The sequence below is a fragment of the Perca flavescens genome, chromosome 1 (assembly GCF_004354835.1).
Source record: "Perca flavescens isolate YP-PL-M2 chromosome 1, PFLA_1.0, whole genome shotgun sequence".
NCBI lineage: Eukaryota > Metazoa > Chordata > Actinopteri > Perciformes > Percidae > Perca > Perca flavescens.
Window position 1 is genome coordinate 17,767,107 of NC_041331.1, and position 21,169 is coordinate 17,788,275.

Consider the following 21,169-nt stretch of genomic DNA (forward strand, 5'->3'; position numbering starts at 1 on the left):
TAAAAAGTAGCATTACAACACTGGGACATTCTCCGTAACAGGTCCAAGTCCTGCATAGGAAATGTGTAATATAATATATAATATAATATGAAATTGTGTATTGTGTGTTAAGTATTGGAAAGAAAATGTACTTTTCATTCAGAACGGCTACTGTCAGTTTTACATTTAAAGCATTAACATGTAATCAGCATTATATTGTAGTTGTTTGAGGTGGAGCTAACTATAACAAATAAATATACTTTTGTGTAAATTATTGCATAACAATACATCATATTTTATAAACCGATCACATGTTTTGTCGGTAGCTGTCTTAACCTGAAAAGTAACCAGTAACTATAAGGCTGTAAAATAAATGCAGTCGAGTAAAAATATTTCCCTGTGAAGTGTAGTGGAGTAGGAGGAAGAAGTAATTTAACATGGAAGACTGAAGTAAAGTACCTTACAATTCTAATAAGGAAAAGTGCTTGAGTAAATGTAGGCCTACTTCACACCACCCTGCTTTGCCCATCTGAAGTGGTTACATCATGGTGTTTTCACAGGTAGGTTATCACATGACGGCAGGTCAAATACACACGTGCACACATGTAGTGTCAATTAATTATGAAGTCCTGACGTCAGCATGATCAAGACCTTGAGACCATATGTACTCTTTTTGTCTTTTTATAGACAAAATGCATCATAGGCTGCAAAGAATCAGGTATATATATCTTATATATATATATATATATATATATATATATATATATATATATATATATATATAATCCCATTTAGTCAGAAGTTTAGGGAAAAAAAGCTCTACAGTTTCCACAAGTACTTTTTCGTTGTTAACAATCTAAGTGACTTGAGATTTAACTCTATGAGAAAAGGTAACCAATTAGGAAGTGAGTTAGAGAATTTCTGCTTGTGAATGTAACCTTTAGCATAGGCCTATAGAATAATGAAATTAATTAAATATTATTATATTTCCCAAATTAGCATAGACATGGATATTATATTTATGGTTTAAAGAGTAGACTAAAGTTAGTGGGTTGTAAAAAGTAAGACTCCAAATCTGTCCAAAATCTTTTGGCTATTTCACAATAAAAAATAAAAAATAAAAGGTTTTGGAAAAAGGAAATTGTTTCAATATTCTGTTTACAAAATGTAGAGGAAGAGTCAGTGTCAGCAACTCTGGCAAAAAGATGATTAGCAGGGTATAGGTTAGGTTCAGTTATGTTGTGTACTTCCTTAGCTTTGTCAGAAATAAAGGAATTACACGGTAAGAAGGGTAGAAGCCTTCTCCAATTTATGTTCTCAATTTTAGAGGGTGACGTAACCCGCAATACGTCACAGTCAGCTGTTCGATGAGGAAGTAAACAACATTCAACTGAACGGACAACACGGCGGAGAAAGGTGAGCACAATACTGCAGTTAGACATAGCTAACATTTTAATTAGATTTCATGTCATTTACCGTCTGAGTTTGCTTGTTGGCCTGTTTATTGTCACGGTTTGTTTCCCGCAGGTGAATAATATTTGACTTTATAACATCAAGTAGAAAGTTGCTTCTCGGCTCTGCTGTACTGTTAGATGAGCTTTAGCTAACGTTGCGGTCCCTACAGCCCCAGCGTCCCTGGTTACTACTGGTGTTTGTCTGTGACAGCCCGACCTAATGTTTACTTTTTCAGGTTAAAACAAGGAGAACTATGTGTGTTTTTCGTGTTACCTGGTTGAACTTGAATGAGCCATTTGTAAACTTTGCTGTTCGACACACAGCATACTATAACTTATAGTGGTGGATACTAAGTAGGCTACATTGACTCAAGTAGGCCTTCTCTAATTGTACTTTACTTGGATATATCCTTGTTCTGCTACTTTATACTTCTACTCCACTACAATTCAAAGGGAATTGTTAGCTAGTTAGCTAGTAGTCTCACATGATGTGTTATTTTAGCATAACAAAAGGTTAAGATAGAGGGGGAAATCACAAGCTAGCACTTTATAAGGTAGTTCAAACTAGCCCCACCTGCAACATTAAAGTGATGTACACATTAATGCATCAATACTTATAATTGCATATTGAGTACTTTCTCACTTACTTTTGGTACATTAAGTATATTTTGATGCTAATACTTTTGTACTTTTAATTCAGTGAATTTTTAAATGCAGGACTTTTACAATATATATCTGTACTGTAAAGATCTGAGTACTATTTCCACCACGGTTAAGTTACTATTGTATTACTATCAGTGTCAGATAACCCATGGTCAACAAGTAAAAAGTAAAACTTTTATTTTAAAATGGACAGTGATGGTGACTTAGTCACTTATCTCAAATGTACAGTTATTAGACCTGTGCATTTATAGGGATGTGGTCTCAGCTATGTACAACACACAACACACATTAGCACAGCTTTGAGAAAGGAAAATGTTCAAATGCTGCACCTAAAAAGTATTTTCCTTTTCTTTTTATGAATGATCAATCGATATATATATATATATATATATATATCTCAGTTAGTCCATGAATATCCCTCACAATTTCTAAAAGCCCAAGGGGATGTCTTGTTTAGTCCAGCCAACAGTCCAAAGATATTCAATATACAATCTTAAAAAACGGAGAAACGCAGGAAAATGTCACATTTGAGAATCCAGAACATGCACATGTTTTGCATTTTTGCTTGATAAATGACCATTCAAAATAAATCAACAAATCAATTAACCCACTCAGTTCAAATGCTGTTTATGGTTAATAATCAGCATTAACATCTGAAAGACTTGCAGTATGACTTGCAATTTACTCATCAAGACATGTGACTGGACCTGGACTCTACCTTAAGGACTTGAGACTTGCCCCCAAAAGACTGAAAACAACAACAATGTGACCTTATCAGAAATTAATTAACAAAAAAAAACCACTTTGCGGTATATAATAAAATAGCAATATATTGCTGTGTCTTGTCTCTGTGAATCTGGTGCCCAGGTACTTGGATTTAAATGAATAATATTTCCTTTTTAAATAATGCTTTTCTCGTTCCCTCTATGTGAACTTTAGGACCGGCTCTCCAAATGACGTCTCTGATTTGCACTTTACAAGACCATCGAGACGATGTCAACTGGTGTGCCTTCTCTGGCAAACTGTTTGCCACATGTTCTGGGGACAAAACTCTCCGGATATACAACACCTGTGACTTCTCGGAGCTTCCCTTTTCACCGCTGTCAGGACATGGCTACGGCGTCCACTGCTGCTGCTTCAGCACCTGCGGACAGTTCCTCGTCTCATGTTCGACTGACGCAACCACGATGGTTTGGTCCACGGTCACGGGTGAGATTGAGGCCGTCCTGGAGCATCCTGGTCGTAGTCCTGTGAGGATCTGTGCGCTCTCTCCTGACTCTGCTCACCTGGTTTCTGGTGCATCTGATGGCACTTTGGCTCTGTGGGATTTCCCCTCCAAACAGCTGCACAGGTACATTTTATAACTTACATTTTTATAGAGCTGAAACAATTCAAATTTGAATTGATAAGCAATTTGAAAATCAATTACAAGGTTATAAGTTTGATTTCAGATGTTCTATTTCAATTTTTTTTGACATTTCATAGACAAAGTGATTTCTAGATTAATTAGTAGAATATTCAGCAGATCAAATGATAATGAAGATAATTTGGTAATTGCAGTCCCACTTTTTATACAGAACTGTGAAAGTCTCTTTCATAACCTGACAAAGGGAGCTGAAAACCTCACTGGCAACAACTCTCCTCACACCACTGTTTGCAGTTACTTGACACAATATTTGCACTATCCTGACAGCATCTAGTTACATGGATTTTTGCACTTAAACGGTAATAATATTTAAAGGTCCCATGGCATGAAAATTTCACTTGATGAGTTTTTTTTAACATTAATATGAGTTCCCCCAGCCTGCCTATGGTCGCCCAGTGGCTAGAAATGGCGATAGGTGTAAACCGAGCCCTGGGTATCCTGCTCTGCCTTTGAGAAAATGAAAGCTCAGATGGGCCGATCTTATGAGGTCATAAGGAGCAAGGTTACCTCTCCTTTCTCTGCTTTGCCCGCCCAGAGAATTTGGCCCACCCATGAGAGAGAGAGACATCATGGCTTTCAAACGAGCAAAGTGGCAGTTGGTCAAGGCCACACCCCCACCCTCCACCTTGCCCCCCCTCTCCTCCTCAATAGCTACAGACACAGAAATGGCACATCCTAAGGAAAGATCATTGTGGGACTGGCTCTAGTGGCTATAATTCTGCAAGGATGAATTTCGGGAAAGAGACTTCAGCTACAGTATTAGGGGACCACTAAGGCCTATATAAAACCATCCAAAAATCAGCATGTCATGGGACCTTTAATGAAATGTGAAAAGTGCACCAGTTGATGCGGCTGCTGTTGGTTGTGTTTTTGTAAAGGACTGGAGCAGTGTCTGACACGACAATGGTAGCCTGCTCCTTCAGCCCCTGCAGTCAGGTGTTTATGAGTGGCTCCAGCTACGGGGACCTGCGGCTGTGGGACCTGGACATGAACCAGCTCCTTGCAGAAAAAAATGCCCACGACCTGGGGGTCACCTGCTGCATCTTTGCTCCCAACATCCTCAGTGGTGAGGACCATTGCTGCACGTTTATCAGCTACGGCTCAGTCAGAAGTTGTCGGCAGCATTTAGGAGTAAAGAAATCATAAGAACACAATCTAAATTTTTCACATAAACTTCTAATGTAATTTCTTTTTGGCAAGATTCCCTCAAATCTGATTACTGAACAGTTTGACAGAGATATGTACAGAGGCAGGACATTTTACAGTTGAACAAAGAAAGTTTTATCAAATATGTGAGCAAAAGTAAATATAAGATACATTAATATTTAATTTTGGCCAGTAATTTACTGGAAATGAAATCTATAACTATAACTATGATTAAGAAAAATAAGGGTTGACTGTTCATGAAACTGCAGCCTATAAAACGCTGCAATTTCATTTTGCATATCTGTCAACATATATAACTATATCTCTGATGAGCCAGTTTTGGCTGATAATATCAGTTGGGTTTTACATAAAGCATGCATGTCTCTTTAGTTACAGTTACTGTCACATTCTTCAAACCAATCCCTTTATAGAAGATGGTAGTATAGGCGGGGGCATTACTGTAATATTGACATCCACCATTTTCTAAGGTTTGTCGAAATCACGTCAGTTGAGCACAGCTGATCTGTTTGGCCACTGTCTAATTTCACTGTTGGGAGCCAATAACATCTACCGACTGATTGTTGTTGTCTGTGAAAGATTGATTACAGTCTGTGATTTGTCTGGTGTCATGCAATCTCATTTTGTTTGTTTAAAAAATGTTTAGGCCTTTACTTGACGGGACAGCTTAAGACAGCAAAGGGGAGAGAGAAGGGCAACGACATGCAGCAAAGGGCCGCAGGTCAGAACCCGAACCCGCGGCTGCTGCGGTGAGCTAACCAGCTAGCAGGTGAGCTAACCAGGCGCCACTGTTTGTCTTTTTTTTGTCTTTTCAGGTGGTCAAGTCGTGCAGTTTCGTTTGGCGTCCTGTGGACAAGACAGTCACCTGAAGATCTGGGCCATCAACAAGTTCAGCTCAGGAGGTAGAGTGACGTATGTTTACCTGTCTTTACATACTGAAAGATCTCTCGCTAGCTCACAGGATCCTTTCTGTCACAATTACACCCTCCTGTGGTTATCAGCTAAGATTGTAAACCTGGCTTATCCATGTACGCTGTTCCTGTGTTGCAGACCATGTATGTGGTTAACAGCTGTTAAAGTGCTGCCATACAAGGCAGAATTATGTTTTAATAAGTAGGTGTAGGTGTTGTTATAGTCTGAACCGTGGATAATTTGAGGCATGGCTCTGTGTTGGAGGAACTCCTAACATACACTACTTGTCTAGACTTGAAACAGGAGTCTGAGATGAAATATTGTTGTGTGTGCAGTTTCCGTATCATCTAACTTCAGTCTGATTACAGCCCTCAGAGGCACAACCCTTCATTTGTGTAACTGGTTTGTAATATATCAGCACCAGTATATCAAAACAAAACACTGGTGCTGCCAAAATAAAAGTAGATTTTATTTTAAAGAAATCCAAAGCTGCCTGTCCAAGCCTTGTTTTCTGGGGTTTTCACGCTATTAAGTGCTTGTATTTGTGTACAGATTTAGCATATACAATTTTCTCTTAAGGTAACCGTAACATTCATCACTCACAGCACAATCTGTTATTCTCATAAAGAAAGGTCCACCCTGTAATATGGCTTGCTGGTCAGTTTGACATCAGTCAGGGAAAAGACTTGACCTATTGTGTGTATAACTATAATTATTGTCTGTCTCTCTCTCTTGCAGGCTATAAGATGCAGCTCCTTCACACATTAACGGGCCAGTCGGCTCCGGTCCTCTGCTGTGCGTACTCCTCAGATGGGCAGCTGCTTGTGTCTGGGTAGGATCTTTAACAGGGTTAAGGAAGCATATTGGTGACTTTGAATGTTTTAGCCTCTTAATACAGATTGTATATATTCTATTCATTTCTGACAACCATTTTCCAAAGCCTATGTTAGGTTTTTAGATTGATTTTAGCCAATATTTTCATTATGAAAATCGGCCTGCTTAAAATAGAGAACCCATCACAGGATCATTCAATCGTCCTTACTTACAACTTACAAATTATGCTAATATTGCATAGTAATGTTATTTTTTTGGTGAGTTTGTGACTGTTGCGATTGGACAAATGCCTGAGCTGCCATTGGTCAATCAGTCCTGGCAGCTGCAATATTTCAATTTCAATACATTTTCAACCAATGGCTGCTTGAAAAAATTATATATATATTTTGGTAAACTTTGAGAAACTCTTTTGAGGAAAACTATAATAATATAATAATATATACGACTTGGATTTGGTGGACCAAAATATGCAAAAACCACCTGCCTGTTTCTTTACCACACACGTTTCTAACCCTCCTAATTCCCTCAAAAAATTGCTGTAGTTAAAAGCCATGTGCTTAATCTATATTTTACATGAATCTCTTGATCTTCAATAGATCAGCACCAAGGTCTTGAACTATTTAGGATCAAGCAATTTATGTAAAATATAGATTGTTTGCCACAACTGACACAATTATAAGAATGCAGTACTTCTGTGGAACCACTGGAGGGAGACATGGATTGCTTTATCCCTGTGTGTGCGTGGATCTGAACATGCTGTACCAAATAGTCAGTTGTTTAAAATATTGCTCACATAGTACACCACCCCCAGACAGTCACTTGGTTAATTTCGGACCAGTCTTATTTAGGATTTTAAAATGAAAGGCCTTGAAAATGTCCAATTAAAGCTATATTATAACTCTTTCATGCTGCTAATTAAAGCTATTTTTTAACTCTTTTTCAGGCTGCTCTAAAAATGAAACCTTCTGACGGACTCGTTTAACCTCAGGGTCAGAGTACACCAGCCCCAACTGTCACTCGGGTAATATTGCACCGTTCTGACATAGGATTTTAAAATGAAAGGCTTTGAAAATGTCCAATTAAAGCTATATTTCAACTCTTTTTCGGGCTGAGTGGGGGAAAAGCGAAACCTCATGTTTAGACGGACTCATTTCACCTCAGAGTGATAGTATAGTATATGTCCAATTAACTCTATTATTTTAATGTATTTTATTTTTTTAAATATAGCTTTATTTAGCAGCCTGAAATAGTTAAAATATATCTTTAATAGGACATTTTCCAAGCCTTTAATACTAAAGTCCTACATCAGAAGGGTTTCGATATTACCCGAGTGACAGTCTGGGGGTGGTGTACTATCACCCTGAGGTGAAATGAGTCTGTGTTAACAGAAGGTTTTGTTTTAAGAGCAGCCTAAAAAAAGAGTTAAAATATGGCTTTAATTGGCAGCCTGAAAGAGTTAAAATATAGCTTTAATTGGACATTTTCAAAGCCTTTAATTTTAAAATCCATAAGAATGGTCCGATATTACCCGAGTGATAGTCTGGGGGTGGTGTACTATCACCCTGAGGTGAAATGAGTCCGTCTAAACAAGAGGTTTCGTTTTGAGAGCAGCCTTAAAAAGAGTTAAAATATGGCTTTAATTAACAGCCATACTTTTTATCTTTTATCCCTTCAGCTCTGTGGACAAAACTGTCACAGTCTATGATGCTGTGAGTACCCCTTCTTTCTATTGATAGACTTGTCATTTTCTGCTCCATTAATAACACAATGTTCATATTTGGTTTTGTGCTCCACTTTGTCTGTTTGCAGAATAATGCAGTTTTGCTTTACACACTGAACCAGCACGAGAGGTAAATACTCCCTTATATTTATGTGGTTAAGGTTGTTGACTAGACTTTTTCATTGAATGAAAGCATGAATTTCAAAAGTCCCAAGGTGAATATGATAATTTCTCTCTCTCTCTCAGAATATCTTACATATCCTAATGCATATATATATATATATATATATATATATATATATATATATATATATATATATATATATATATATATATATATATATATACACACACATTCTGCATTAGTTATTTCCTTATTATACTGTATATTCTTATTCCTTGTTCCTTCACATATTTGTGTTTTGACAAAGTTCTTATATTGAGATGTTGTGGTTTTCTAAAAAGTTAAATTAAACATTTATAATCCACCACTTACACACTAGATGTTCCCTAAAAGAGATCTCTCACATGTTCTGTTTACAAACAAACAAAAGCTCAGTCTGTCTTTAATAAACATATTTCTGGGGAAAATGTACTGCAAGATGCTTTGCCATGCCAACACTGAAGAATACACGGGTATTGGTGGTATATTTTTTTCCAATTGTGGACCTATTTTGTTTTTGAGATAACTGGACAAATATCATGAGACGTCACATTGAGATATTTCCACACTATTTTTATTAGGTTTTGATGCCATAAATTGTTACATAAAACACAAGCAGTAAATGTCAGACTTCAACATTTGACCAATGACCACTTATTTACAACAAGATCTCACCACAGACAGCATCTTGGATAGATTATGAGCCAGTGAGGTCACAAAACATGCATTTATCATTTTCAGAAAAAGGTATCACTGCGTCTCTTCCCCCTACACATACACAGCCACAGCTGAATGATCACACGTACAAGCTATTTAAGTCCATCCAGCCACCTGTGATTGAAAGGCTGAGAGCTCACTTCCTTTCAGTGGGGCAAATGAAAGTCATTTTGGAAGATCACTGACTGAAGTGGAAGTAGATGAGGCAAGTTGAGAGAAAGTGGATAAATGGCAAAAAGTGAACCACAACACCTGACGCAACGCCTCTTGGAAACTCATTTGACTTTAGAAAAACTGATAAAATAACAGTTTGAGAGTATTTTGAGGTTTTTAAAGACGTTGATTGAAGCCATCTTGCTTTTGTGGATCAACATTTCTGAGCGATCCAGCTTAGGTTTAAGAGAGATTGTCCTCATTAACGTTGCTTTGACTTTCTTGAATCTCCTGAAAATTTCATTTGGATCCTTATGTAGATCTTAGGGCAGCCTTTGACGTGGTAAGCTATCACTGAATCGGCCCTCTGCTGGAGAACATTTGCATCACTGCCACATAAGTCTGGTATTGAGCCGTGGTGCCCACCTTTTAACCCTGTAAGCCGAACGGCAGCCTCAGACCCTGAGGCAGCTGGCCTTATAGCTGCTACAAAGCTCAGGACTAAGATTTGGGGCTTTTGGCTTAAGCTTCTGAATGCTTTTAGTGGAACTGCTTAAGGATCTGATGCTCACAGAATCACTATTATCTTTAAAGTTACTTCTTACTTTTATAGGTTTTACGGGCTTTAAAAAAAACCTGTACATATTGATATATTAGGAATATATTTGCCTTTGATTCATACATCTCAATACAAACTTTTCCTTTTTAGCCCTTTAAGGATTTGTTTCTGGTATTATATAGAGAAGGTTACACCTTGTTGTTAACAGCCCTAACATGCAGGTTCTGTCCTCTGCTGCAGGTACGTGACGGCATGTTCCTTCTCTCCAACTTTACCTCTAATTGCTACAGGATCTATGGATAAGACTGTAAACATCTGGAGGCTGGAGGACGGATGCAATGACCATGGTGGGTAACACGCACACGCACTCACTCACTCACTCCAATAGATTAATATCTATATATTTTGATGATTAATTACATTTGTTTTGTCTTGTCATCTATTTTTGTGTCTGTCTCCTTTGCCGAACCTTGTGTCCAATGGAAAGGCGGGAAGTCGTTGCCTGGTTAGTTTTTCGTTTTTTAATTTTAAATATTTATTTTTACACTTGACACTTAAAAGGAAGGGACAGACAATGCCAAATGTACAGTACATACTAGTTCAATCTTTAGCAGAGTTGCTAGTAGCATTTCATTTGTCCCATGTGTTGAGATGTTGTGTTAAACTGGTTTCATCTTGTTGTAAAGGGCACAGGTGTTGTGAACAAGAGTGCTCTCTTCCCTTAATCTCTCTTCAGTCTCAAGTTTGCTGAAAGATTGCATTGCATTTCTCATGTTTACTTTTACTGTGTGTTCTAGAGCAGTCTGCGCTGACATCAAGTGAAGGTAGGAAGGAAGAAAATGCCTTACTGTACATCATATTACACTGGGGGGCCTGTAATCCGTAAACATGACTTAATGAGACACCACTGCTCAAACAATATGTGCAAAAAACGTTATCATAATTGTCGTAATTGGGAATCGGCATATGTTTACCAGTGGGTGCAAAGTCCAAGTTTGGTTTAGCATTTCTGTCTGCAATGTACAAGCTCCTCTGTGTCAATCAGAACGTCGATGAACCCGCCAGACATTTATTTATATTTACACAAGCCGCGCTAGCCACAGCCCCCCCTAATCAATAATTAGTCAGCAGGATTTCGGGATAGTGTTGCATGGAGAACATTTGGCCATTTTTCAAAAGGTGCTGCAGCCGACAAGGACTGAGCGTCTCACTTTGCCTCACCCTCTCAGGGAGAACCTCAGCGGGCCGATCCAAGCTGCTGGTCAGCGATTGGTCGGAGGGGGATGTGTCAGCGTGGCTGGTGGACGAAAGCCTCGAGGGATTGGTGGACAAATTCAGGGCCAACAACATAGATGGGACAGAGCTGCTCAGTCTCACCAAGGAAACACTGGCGTCAGAGCTGCACATAGGTGAGGACGCGTCACACACTGCTCAGCGGGTGTAATGCCACTTCCTCAGCCCCTCGTTCTCTCACACTCCTAATGCTCGCTTTCGCCTGAAATGTAAGAATGGAAAACCAGTCTTATGGGTATTACACGCCTGCTCTCTTGTCAGAATGAACATGGATGTGTGTGGATTAGGATTTTTGTACCTATTTACATGGATAAAAGGCCCCACATTAAATTAAAGTAAGGGTGAAGGAATGAGTGAATGTTGATGGGGGGGGGTTTAGTCAGCAAGATTACATAATATTAGGCTGCACTGCAAAAGTACTCAGCTGTGCCTCAGCAGTGATTTTAATCTGGAGCAATTCATCAGTTACATAACCCAATCCCCAAAACATTATTTCCCATAAGGTATTCAGTGGATTTACACCTAATATACAGTAATTAGGCCCCCTTGGTTATTTCCAAGTCTGTCTGAAATGTTTGTTTATCAGACTTTATCAGGTATATTTTGTGGCTTTTTTTCTGAAATATTTGCAACCACAAGGCTAAAGTAGGAGTGTTGTGGATGTCAGTCTACCAGCTAGGCCAGTGTTTGTCATGTACTTGTCAGCAAATGTTTGTTGTATTGCCATGTCGTCATTTCCATCCCACAGTGGCTGTCAATCACTCCTCGGTTTACACAGCTCCAGCGCTGTTACAGCTTGTGTTCACATTGTTCTGTTTTTAGTAACGTTGCGCAAATCCCATCTTCTGAGTAGAACTAACTTAGGAGAACAGAATGGAGTAGCAAGATGTTTTATCTCAGCAATGAAAGACAGCCACATTTGACAAAGGTGGGAGTGAAATCAATAATTTTCTTCTACAGAAGCAGAATAACAAAATGAAACAGTGTACCAGTTAGATTATCAGGGAGTCTACAAAGAGCATTGTGTACAACGTTGGTTAACTCTTTATTTCATGAGATCATTAACTTCTAAATTTGAATAAATGTTTCTAATTACTCACTGAAAGAACAGTATTCAAACTAAAATGCACTTGAGTGCCTGCTTAGTATTTAACTTTGAATTGGACAGTCAGCAGACGTGATCTGCTCCCACCATCTTCTCTCTCACCCACGCTCCCATTTACCATCCATGAGTGAAAAGTGTTAAACACAGGAATAACAAATGCTCAAAATCTTGATATTGATGTGATTGTATATGTTAGCGTTTGGGTCAGTTGAGCTTGAGGCTCCAGTGGTTTCTATTGTAATGAGAGCACACAAAGTCTGTTTTCTTTTCTAGTAAATTTCCTTATTCTCTTGCTTGTGTGTGTATAGAGTCAGTAGGCCTGCGCAGTAAAATCCTGAGGAAGGTGGAGGAGCTGAAGAGTGATTCAGTATGTTCAGGCATTCCTGATGAGTTCCTGTGTCCAATCACCAGGGAGCTGATGAGGGAACCAGTCATTGCTGCCGGTAGGCGAAGATCAGACATTTTTCACTTAACACAATTTACATAAAATGACACAACATATAAGTTAGAGTCAGCTCTTGGGACTCTATAGTATAAACAGATTTGCTTGTATTTAGGGGTCCAAGCCCGAGGGGGCTGGGAACCGCATTTGCAAGGCAACGCAGTCCACAGATCCAGCAGAGCTGTGGAACCCTATTGTTTTCCTCAGGTTTATTATTCTTATTCCGTTATTCTTCCGCCACTGAAACAGTTTCTACAGCCTATACCGTGCATGGTGGGGTGGTGCCATTTTCAGGACTGGTCCAGAACCCTGCTGGGACCTCAGGCAAAAAATAAAATGCAACCAATTCCACCACTAGGTGGCGCTATAGCAGAAGAAAACGCGTTTGGCCCTATAACTCCTGTTACTGTACCAAATTTGGCGAAGCTCGGCCAGAAGGGGGGGGCTATAATCAACGTTTTGGCCCATAACTCAATCCATGTTAATGGGAAATTTGCAAATACTATGTACTACAGACGTTGAAGCTCACACCTCACAATATTTCCTGACATTTGCCTCCCCACCATCGCACATTCCTGACGTTTGCCTCCCCACCGTTGCACCTTGGGTATCCCTTTTGCATCCTGGGCGGGTCGTTGGGGAGCGACTCGCGCCAGGGAGGCTTGGACCCCGTCATAGTTGTTTGTGTAATTTGAGTAAACTATAAACATTTGCCAACAGATGGATACTCGTATGAAAGAGAGGCCATCGATAGCTGGATCAACAATAAGAACCGCTCCAGCCCCATGACCAACCTCCCCTTACTGACAACTCTGCTCACCCCTAATCACACCCTGAAGATGGCTATTGGCCGCTGGAAGACCAGCCACTAGCATCTGAAAGACCTTTGACACACCCACATATTTCCTCCAAAGTAGACAGAATCCACAGTATTTGAGGTACAGGGGCATCTGATTTTGTTCCATTTGAGGCATCTGGACACTGTGGGAGTTTCTTTGTTGCATTAATTTATAAAGTTGAGATTTGGCATCTTAAGCTACAAAGAGAGTGAATATTGGACTTAGATTAGCTGTGTGGCCACAAACACAACTCCAAATTAATCATCATGTTGCTCCGTAACTGCTGGATGTGTAAATAAGCAACTGCAAGCCAACAAGTTGCCCATATCAACTTACAAGGTAATGTTCATGTTGGGTTCACAGCTTGATTGCAGCGTTGATCTCTTTGCATTGCTAAAAGTTAGACATTCTTCACCAGTCACACAAGTGGTTTCTTTTGGCTGATAATGGCCAGTTTTCTGGTTTGTTAATAATAATAAAAAAGTGAGTTCTGCATTCGTGCTGTAAAGAAACCACATAACCATAAAAAATAATACAAAATGTCAACAACACTGTAGGCTCCTAATTTTAAAAACAAGTCATAAAGTGTACATGAATAACACTAAAACCTTACCTTACACAGGTTGCTATTTTGCTCATGTATTATCTTAAAATTAGTTGCATGGGGTGAACTCTAGCTCACCCAGTAAGTGCGTGCACCCCATGTAGGAGGAGTCCTTTGCAGCGGCCCGGGTTCAAATCCGACCTGCGGCACTTTGCTGTCTATCGACAGTCACTATCGAAAAGGGAAAAAACGCCAAAAACGAGTTGTATTTATAACATATGTATTAATAAAGATTCTTATGAAAAGCTAAACAAATGGCTTTATAAGGACACAAATTGGGAGGCCTTTAGTATTGTGTGCATTTTACATTAATTATGACTTTTTATTGACTGAATACCCAGAAAACTGAAAATTGAGCTGTGAGTGTCTGAAGCTACCAACAGCCCCTTCACGTTAAGGAGAGTCTATTGATTCAATGTTAATGTTAGAAATATTGCTGGACCGGGCTTTGAATGAACATAATAAAGTTGGTTATCTTACTAAAAATAATATCTGCAGGTAAGCATTATATATATATATGCGTTTTTTTTTGCTTGTGTGCAGGACTTTGCTTATTACAAACCCTATCAGAATAGTGATTGACCAAAGTAGTTTAGGGTTTACTTCCCTTTGCAAGCTTACATGCAGCATTTGATGACAGTAATGAAGACTTTTCCACAATATTAAGAAATGGCACTGTCCACATTTTTATACAAGTACTTTATTTTGATGGCGTGGTTAAATGTCAGTTTAGAGTTAGGTTGTACTGTGAATCCTTTTATCCATCCATACACAGTTTAGGCAACATTTTATGGATTATACAGTGAAAGAAGTAGATGTAGAAATGTGGTATCCATTAATATTTTATTATACCACAATAATAATGTGGCAACATTCTGTAATCTGTAGTATGACTCTGAAAAGGGTATATGACAACTATGGACATACAGCAAAGTATGAATTCTCTTAAGATTTTCTATCCTCGACTGCTGCTTGTATAAATGCTCTCTCTCTCTCTCTGTCTCTCTCTCACTCTCCAAATAAACCAGTAAACATTTCATATGAATATGTTCTCTGCTATGCAAAAATAAATAGCATATACTGTAAGTATTGAAGCAATCAATTCAATATTAGATTATGATAAGAAGTTTTCCAACAATGTCATGTACAGCTCCTTTTTTAATCAAACTGTACCAAGAAAAAGAATCTCAAGCACACAAAGTAATTTCTTTTGAAGCCTGTAATGCGGACAGATAACCACTTAGAGGGAAATATATAATCTGCAAATATAGTGTACACCGTACAAATATAAATGTTTTTTAAAAGACACTTGACAATAGAAATGGTCATATCCAGCAACTAATAGCATGAGGTTTTTTTATATTTGTGCACAAAGCTTTCTCTGATTTCTATATTTGTTATAATAAATTAAAAGTTGAGACAATATTCTACTTATTTTTTGAAATCCCTACTTAAGGTATGTCTGGTTTTCTTCAATACACTAGTGTAGCTGTAGACATGTAAGCAAAAGCATAGTAGCCTGAGTTGAACACTGGTTCTAGATTGTAAATGCAGTGCAGCAGCATAACTCTACAAAACAGGCTCAGGGAAGGGAGCTGTTCTCAAACCAGTCTCCCTTGCTACCTTATGTGGGACATAGTTTCTTGAAAACAGCCTGTGTCTGTGCTTTGATAAAGTATATTCAAACGTTGGACTCTATAAATGAGCGCTTGGGTTTGATCGGAGCCATGTGCAGAGCCGGGTTGTCTCTCGTTAGACTCGCCTGTCTGTGCCTCCCGTCAGGGAAGCGTAGCTGGGAGGACGCGTTGCCTCTAGCCTCTCGCTGGTGGAGCCGCTCTCCAAACTCCCGGCCCTGCTGCTGGCTGTTGGCCTGACTTACAGAAAGCTGCTCCTGGAATGATGGGCATTTGAATTCATTGTTTAACCCTTGAAACTCCATTACTGACATACTGAAACTCTCCAGCCCTCCTCCCTGTCCCTGTCGGCTCAGGCCGGAGGTCTGCTGGCCCTGGACTCGCACTGATTTGTCCATTACTCCCATGAAGGGTCGGGGCTTCAGCTCTGGTTTGGACTTGAAGCTACCGCTGCTCTTGATGGGGCACGGGGCGTCCGGCACCTGCTGCCTGCCGCCGTCTGACAGGTTCCCGCTGGAGGCCTGACTGGAGCTGGAGCCCCGTGAGCCTGCTGTTCCTCCTCCTCCTCCTCCACCACCACCCTCCCTCCTAACCTCCATACCAGACCCCAGAGCGAGAGCCAGGCCATCCAGGGCCCCAGAGTGGCTGGAGAGTCTCTCAGAGCCCCGGGAGAAGCTGGAGGGTCGGGGCTGGTACATCTGGAGAGGCCCAGGTGGGGAGGAGCTGTTAGGGGACATGGGGTGATAGAGCTCAGTCGGGCTGTGTCCGGAGTGTTCATTGGCTAATCCATGGCCGATGTCAATACCCAGCACCGGTGCAGGCCTTAGGGAGGTGGAGATGTGTCTGCCTGGCAGAGGACTGGAGGGGCCACACAGAGAGAGAGGCCTGCCCCCAACTCTGCTCCCTGACTGGAGGGAGTGGCAGTGGTGATGAGTCCTGCTGAGTCCCTGGTTCTGGGTCTGCCTGTTGATCACAGGAACAGACTCGGGCATGTCCACAAACAGTTGGTTCTGCACATATTCCTCTTGTGGGAAACATGGCAGCTGATCTGTTGGACCAAAGGCCAAACCTCCAGGGAGAGTCCTGTTTGGACCGTATGGATTCAGAGGCCAAAATTCTGGACTTTTCCCACACTGCAGGCTCGCCTCCTCGCCTTCCTCCTCCTCCTCCTCCTTCTCTGCATCAGTGTGCTCTGCGGGGACTTGCCTCTCTAGACTTCCCTGCGAATAGATGTCGACCTCCTCCTCTGTGGCTTGGTGGTGGTGGGTGTGTGGGTCCCTGTTGTAACCCTGTGCCATGTTGTTGATGGATGCCTTCTGATGATGTTTGCATTCCTCCTCTACCCGGACCAGCAGGCGCCGGATCTCCCGGTTGGACGGGGAGAGTCGTGCTGCTTCGTGGAGGTCTGCCAGCGCTGCAGCAAACTGCCTGGGGAGGACAGAGAAAATGAACAAAGGAACGTTAAAAATGCTTAATTTACGGTGCCACAAAGACGTAGCATCCCGCTGAATTGCCGTTTCTCGCAAGAATTACATTGAGCAAACATGATACTGCTTTGAAATAATATACTTGGCTAATGTGGCTGTACCTGCTACTCCTCTTGGCTCGCGCTCTGGCATAATACGCTTCATAAGACCTGGGTTTGAGTTCCAGGGCTTTTGTTGCAAACTCTTCAGCTATGCCAAAATCCTGTGTTTTCAGATAAGACAAGTGCATTTAGTATTTGAATTACAATTTTAAATATTAGACACAGCACAGATAACAAACAAACCCACCGTATGATCAGCTGTGTGTATAAGTGGCTAGACTGGAAAGTGTTTGTTTTGCAGAAATATGCAGAGGCCATTCCAATAAAAATAGTGTTTGTGTTTGCCCGTTCATTACACGGATCTGAAAATCAAAGCCCGTTTAATGAAACAGAAGTCACGCTGCAGTCATTTTTATTGACCAGGAACGGAGGGAGAGAAACAGACAGGGAGCTGCTCTCATCATCACTCTCAGGTGAATATTTAAGGACACAAACGCATTGTGATTCTGCCCTTGAGAGTGAGGTCAAAATGGCAGCCTTGAATGTGAGATTGTGATGATGTGCTGTTCAATGTTTAATGATGGTATCGTGTAGTCTCTCTGCTGGCCCTTACTGCATGCATTCTGATATTATACGTGTATTTGGCCAGCCCACTCGCGCGGCCACTGTAAATAACCTCCTGTTGAGACACAGAGAAAGAGAGTGCGCTCGGCCTGCCAGAGAGTGACCTCATCACATCACATTATCTGCTCCATTATTCATCGGCCACAGTGACCCTAAGGATGGCATTTTTACACAGTCTGTTAGGACGTCTGTCATCACCAGGGTGGGTTCCAAACCTGGCTGCGGGCCACACACATCCATCTCTACACTAACAGCACACAGTTATTCATTATGTCAGCACCTGCTTCCAGGTCTTACACATACATTCTGTTTACCAGGGGGACTTGAAATTAGATCTGAAAAGCAGAGATATTTTTTACAGTGAGCAGGACCGGTGCTGACATGATCTTTTTATGTTGATACAGATAAATTATATATCTTAAGGAAGCATCTACCTTGCCTTGCCAGCCTCCTGCCATCCCCTCAGCGTCTAATAAACCTGCCTGTGTTAAATAGTGCATGAGCGGTTTGTTACAGCTGTGGGCCTTACATTGGTTTTCCTGCGGCAGCGGGATAGGTTTAGAAAGAGGGAGACCCGCAGGTCTTTGAGCCCTTTCAGCTCCTCTCCTTGCCCCTCGCGAGGTAGCTTCCTCAGGGCATACTGATAACGCTGGCCTGCCTCCTTCATACGTCCCTTCTGAGAAACACAGAGGGAGAGGGGGAGAAAGAAACAGACAGAAAGGATAAGGGAAGACAATTTCTGACAGCTAATCCACAAAAACACTTTTTTCTCAGTTTAATAAAAAAAAATAAGGTTTGCCACACCCCTCACAACACACCTCCTATAACATTCACCATAACATACCTTGTAAAGCAGGTTCCCTTCCTCCATCAGCTTCTGCAGCAGGATGAGGAGAATGTCTGGTTTGGAGGAAGCCATAGCCCACGTAGCATGACCTGTTGGAGTGGTACATATATTTATCTTTCTATTATCTGTCTCGCCATGTCTCTTTTACTTTGTGTCTTGCATAAATCATGTACCTGATCGATCGTGTGGAGCCGTTTTGTAGCCTTTCGGAGAGCAACCCAGGACAGAGAAAGAGAGAGGTGAAAAGAGAGTTGGAGAAGTGGATGTAAAACTGCAGCTGCTGTAGAATAGAGAGTAACCCTATACTGCATGGAAATATGAAGTGATATAAATGCAGAGCATGCACGTGCTAAAATATTGCACATCTTACAAATCTATCTAAGTAAGTCCTTATTGATTGGTTGATACAAGTAGTAAGTAAGATACAAATATGAATACACTCTTGAGTAGCGAGTTTAGCCAGAGAAGTCTTGATTCAACTTTATGCTCATTTTAGAGGCTGAACTGCAGTTATACGAGCTGTTTAACTGTGTCGTATAATATTACATTTAGTTTTGACTATAAAATAGAGCTGCAAAGATTAATCAAATTAGTTACTATTACTATTAAATTAATTGCCAACTATTTTCAAAATTATTTTAAGAAAAAAAAAAAAATCTAAATTCTTAAAGCTACATTGTGTAAGAATGTCTCCCATCTAGCGGTGAAATTGTATATGACAACCAACTGAATATTACTTTCTAGCCCTTCCCATTCCGAGCGCGTTCTAACTCCTACGGTGGCTGAACCCGAAATTATCTCCATCGTTTACACGCAGCTGTTCTAGCCACTCCAATATTAACTTGTTGCTTTGCCTGTCACGTTGTCATTTTAATTCTCTTTTTCGCTTCCCTGGTGAGTAATCTCCCTCTGGCATTCGTCACGGTGCCAATAGGTGTAAGAGGGCGAAATGTCCCTCTTTGGCTAATGTATTTTAAAGATGGAGGCGCAACATGGCTGCCGTCATTCGAGCGAGTCGCTCATATGTATTCTGAATGATTCTACATGTCAGATTGTACGCTTACGAGAATAGTTTGATTAGTTGGTGGAAGTAATTACACATGAATCAGTAAATATTTGTGAAAGAACAAAGTTTTTTTTGCTAAGAATCAACTAAAAAAATTACACAATGTAGGTTTAAGCTTCCTAAATCTAGTTTCTTCACTCTTCTATGACAGTAAACTGAATATCTTTGAGTTGTGGACAAAACAAGACATTTGAGGACGTCATCTTGGGCTTTTTGGGAAACACTGATCCACATTTTTCACCATTTCTGACATTTTATAGACCAAACATTCAATCGATTAATATATTAAAAAAAAAATCGACAGAATAATCAACAATGAAAATAATCGTTCGTTGCAGCCCTAACATAAAATTCCTAGAAGTGGGATTTACTACAGGGCGGTTATGGTAAGCATGGTGGTTATACCCATCTTGGATCCTTTCTTAAGCACCGAAGCCACCAGAGTCGGATTCTGGCAGCCAGTCGTCCGATCTGAACCTCTGGTACTGTTGTTGTCGGCTCTCTCCAGCACCGCTCCATGTTCCACCAGGCAATGCACCTGGATGTGCATAGAATAACAACCTTTTATTTTTATATTTCAATTCAAGATGAATGAAAAGGATTGTTAGATATTTCCATAATTTGGTTGATTACACACAGTATGCCTTATTACATTAGCTGACATTAGCAACAGAGCTGTCTGCCCCTTTTTATATCCTGATGTTTTTGGAAAGTTTTTGATCCTCAGATAGTTTTGATTATTCTCCTGCTGATTAATAGATTACATGAATGAGAATCAAAATGCTTTTTTTTTACTCCACATGAACTGTGATTGCAAATGTACGTCCTGTGTTGCAGGGGAAATGATTATCATCGTGATTTTAGTAATTATGATTTAGTTCATTTGTCTAAAATAGCTATGTTGATGCTAGTGTGGATGATTTTGTATTTTATATTTGCATTTGTATGCAACTTTTTGTAGAAGTATACACTTCTCCACCAAGATCTATAAACTGCATCCCAAACACAGGGAGAAAAGAAAACTCAGTTTTTAGGTGAGGAATATTGCAAATAAAAGTGTTTCAAATAAAGACAGACCTCTTAAAAAAAGTCCATTATCAACATGATACCATCTAAACAACAGCATGAAACCCACTGTATCTGCATCCCCGTTAAGGGCAGCGAGGTCAAGAGGAGTCCGTCCCTGTCTATCTGGTTGGTTCAGGTCTGCGCCTGCCTCTGCCAGAAGCTGCACTGCATCTTTCTGGCCCTTCAGACAGGCCCAGCTAAGTGCAGTCAGCCCATCCTGATCGGCAGAGGAGAGAGAGGCACCTGGGACCACAAACAAAGCAAATGTTGTTCTGCAGTTCATGTCCAAAACATATTAAAGTGCTCATGTTATGCTTTTTGACTTTTTCCCTTTCCTCTATCGTGTTATATCTTTTTTGTGCATGTTATAGGTTT

General features: G+C 40.4%; 2 protein-coding genes across 5 annotated transcripts in view; one reads left to right on the forward strand and one right to left on the reverse strand.

Annotated features, from left to right (window-relative positions):
• Positions 1-1,313: 1,313 nt before the first annotated feature.
• Positions 1,314-15,450, forward strand: wdsub1 (WD repeat, sterile alpha motif and U-box domain containing 1). Of its 2 annotated transcripts, none has more exons than XM_028575617.1 (14): positions 1,314-1,395; positions 3,036-3,447; positions 4,401-4,588; positions 5,333-5,407; positions 5,502-5,588; positions 6,337-6,430; positions 8,108-8,141; positions 8,242-8,282; positions 9,985-10,091; positions 10,232-10,249; positions 10,542-10,568; positions 10,974-11,153; positions 12,451-12,585; positions 13,305-15,450. In XM_028575617.1, the coding sequence occupies exons 2-14, from the start codon at positions 3,050-3,052 to the stop codon at positions 13,454-13,456; spliced, it is 1,536 nt and encodes a 511-aa protein (XP_028431418.1). In that variant the 5' UTR covers positions 1,314-1,395; positions 3,036-3,049; the 3' UTR covers positions 13,457-15,450. The 2 variants fall into 2 exon arrangements, with proteins under 2 accessions (XP_028431418.1, XP_028431427.1); XM_028575626.1 differs by lacking the exon at positions 1,314-1,395 and adding an exon at positions 1,420-1,506.
• The window catches only part of LOC114554034 (protein TANC1), a 36,879-nt gene continuing 30,445 nt past the window's right edge, over positions 14,736-21,169 (reverse strand). For all 3 annotated transcript variants that reach the window (XM_028575604.1, XM_028575587.1, XM_028575595.1), the window contains exons 24-30: positions 20,862-21,037; positions 20,132-20,264; positions 18,834-18,863; positions 18,658-18,749; positions 18,343-18,489; positions 17,250-17,350; positions 14,736-17,089 (exon numbers count right to left, since the gene is read on the reverse strand). In XM_028575604.1, the coding sequence (XP_028431405.1) occupies positions 15,709-17,089; positions 17,250-17,350; positions 18,343-18,489; positions 18,658-18,749; positions 18,834-18,863; positions 20,132-20,264; positions 20,862-21,037 (2,060 nt within the window). In that variant the 3' untranslated portion in view covers positions 14,736-15,708. The remainder of the gene's footprint in view (positions 17,090-17,249; positions 17,351-18,342; positions 18,490-18,657; positions 18,750-18,833; positions 18,864-20,131; positions 20,265-20,861; positions 21,038-21,169) is intronic.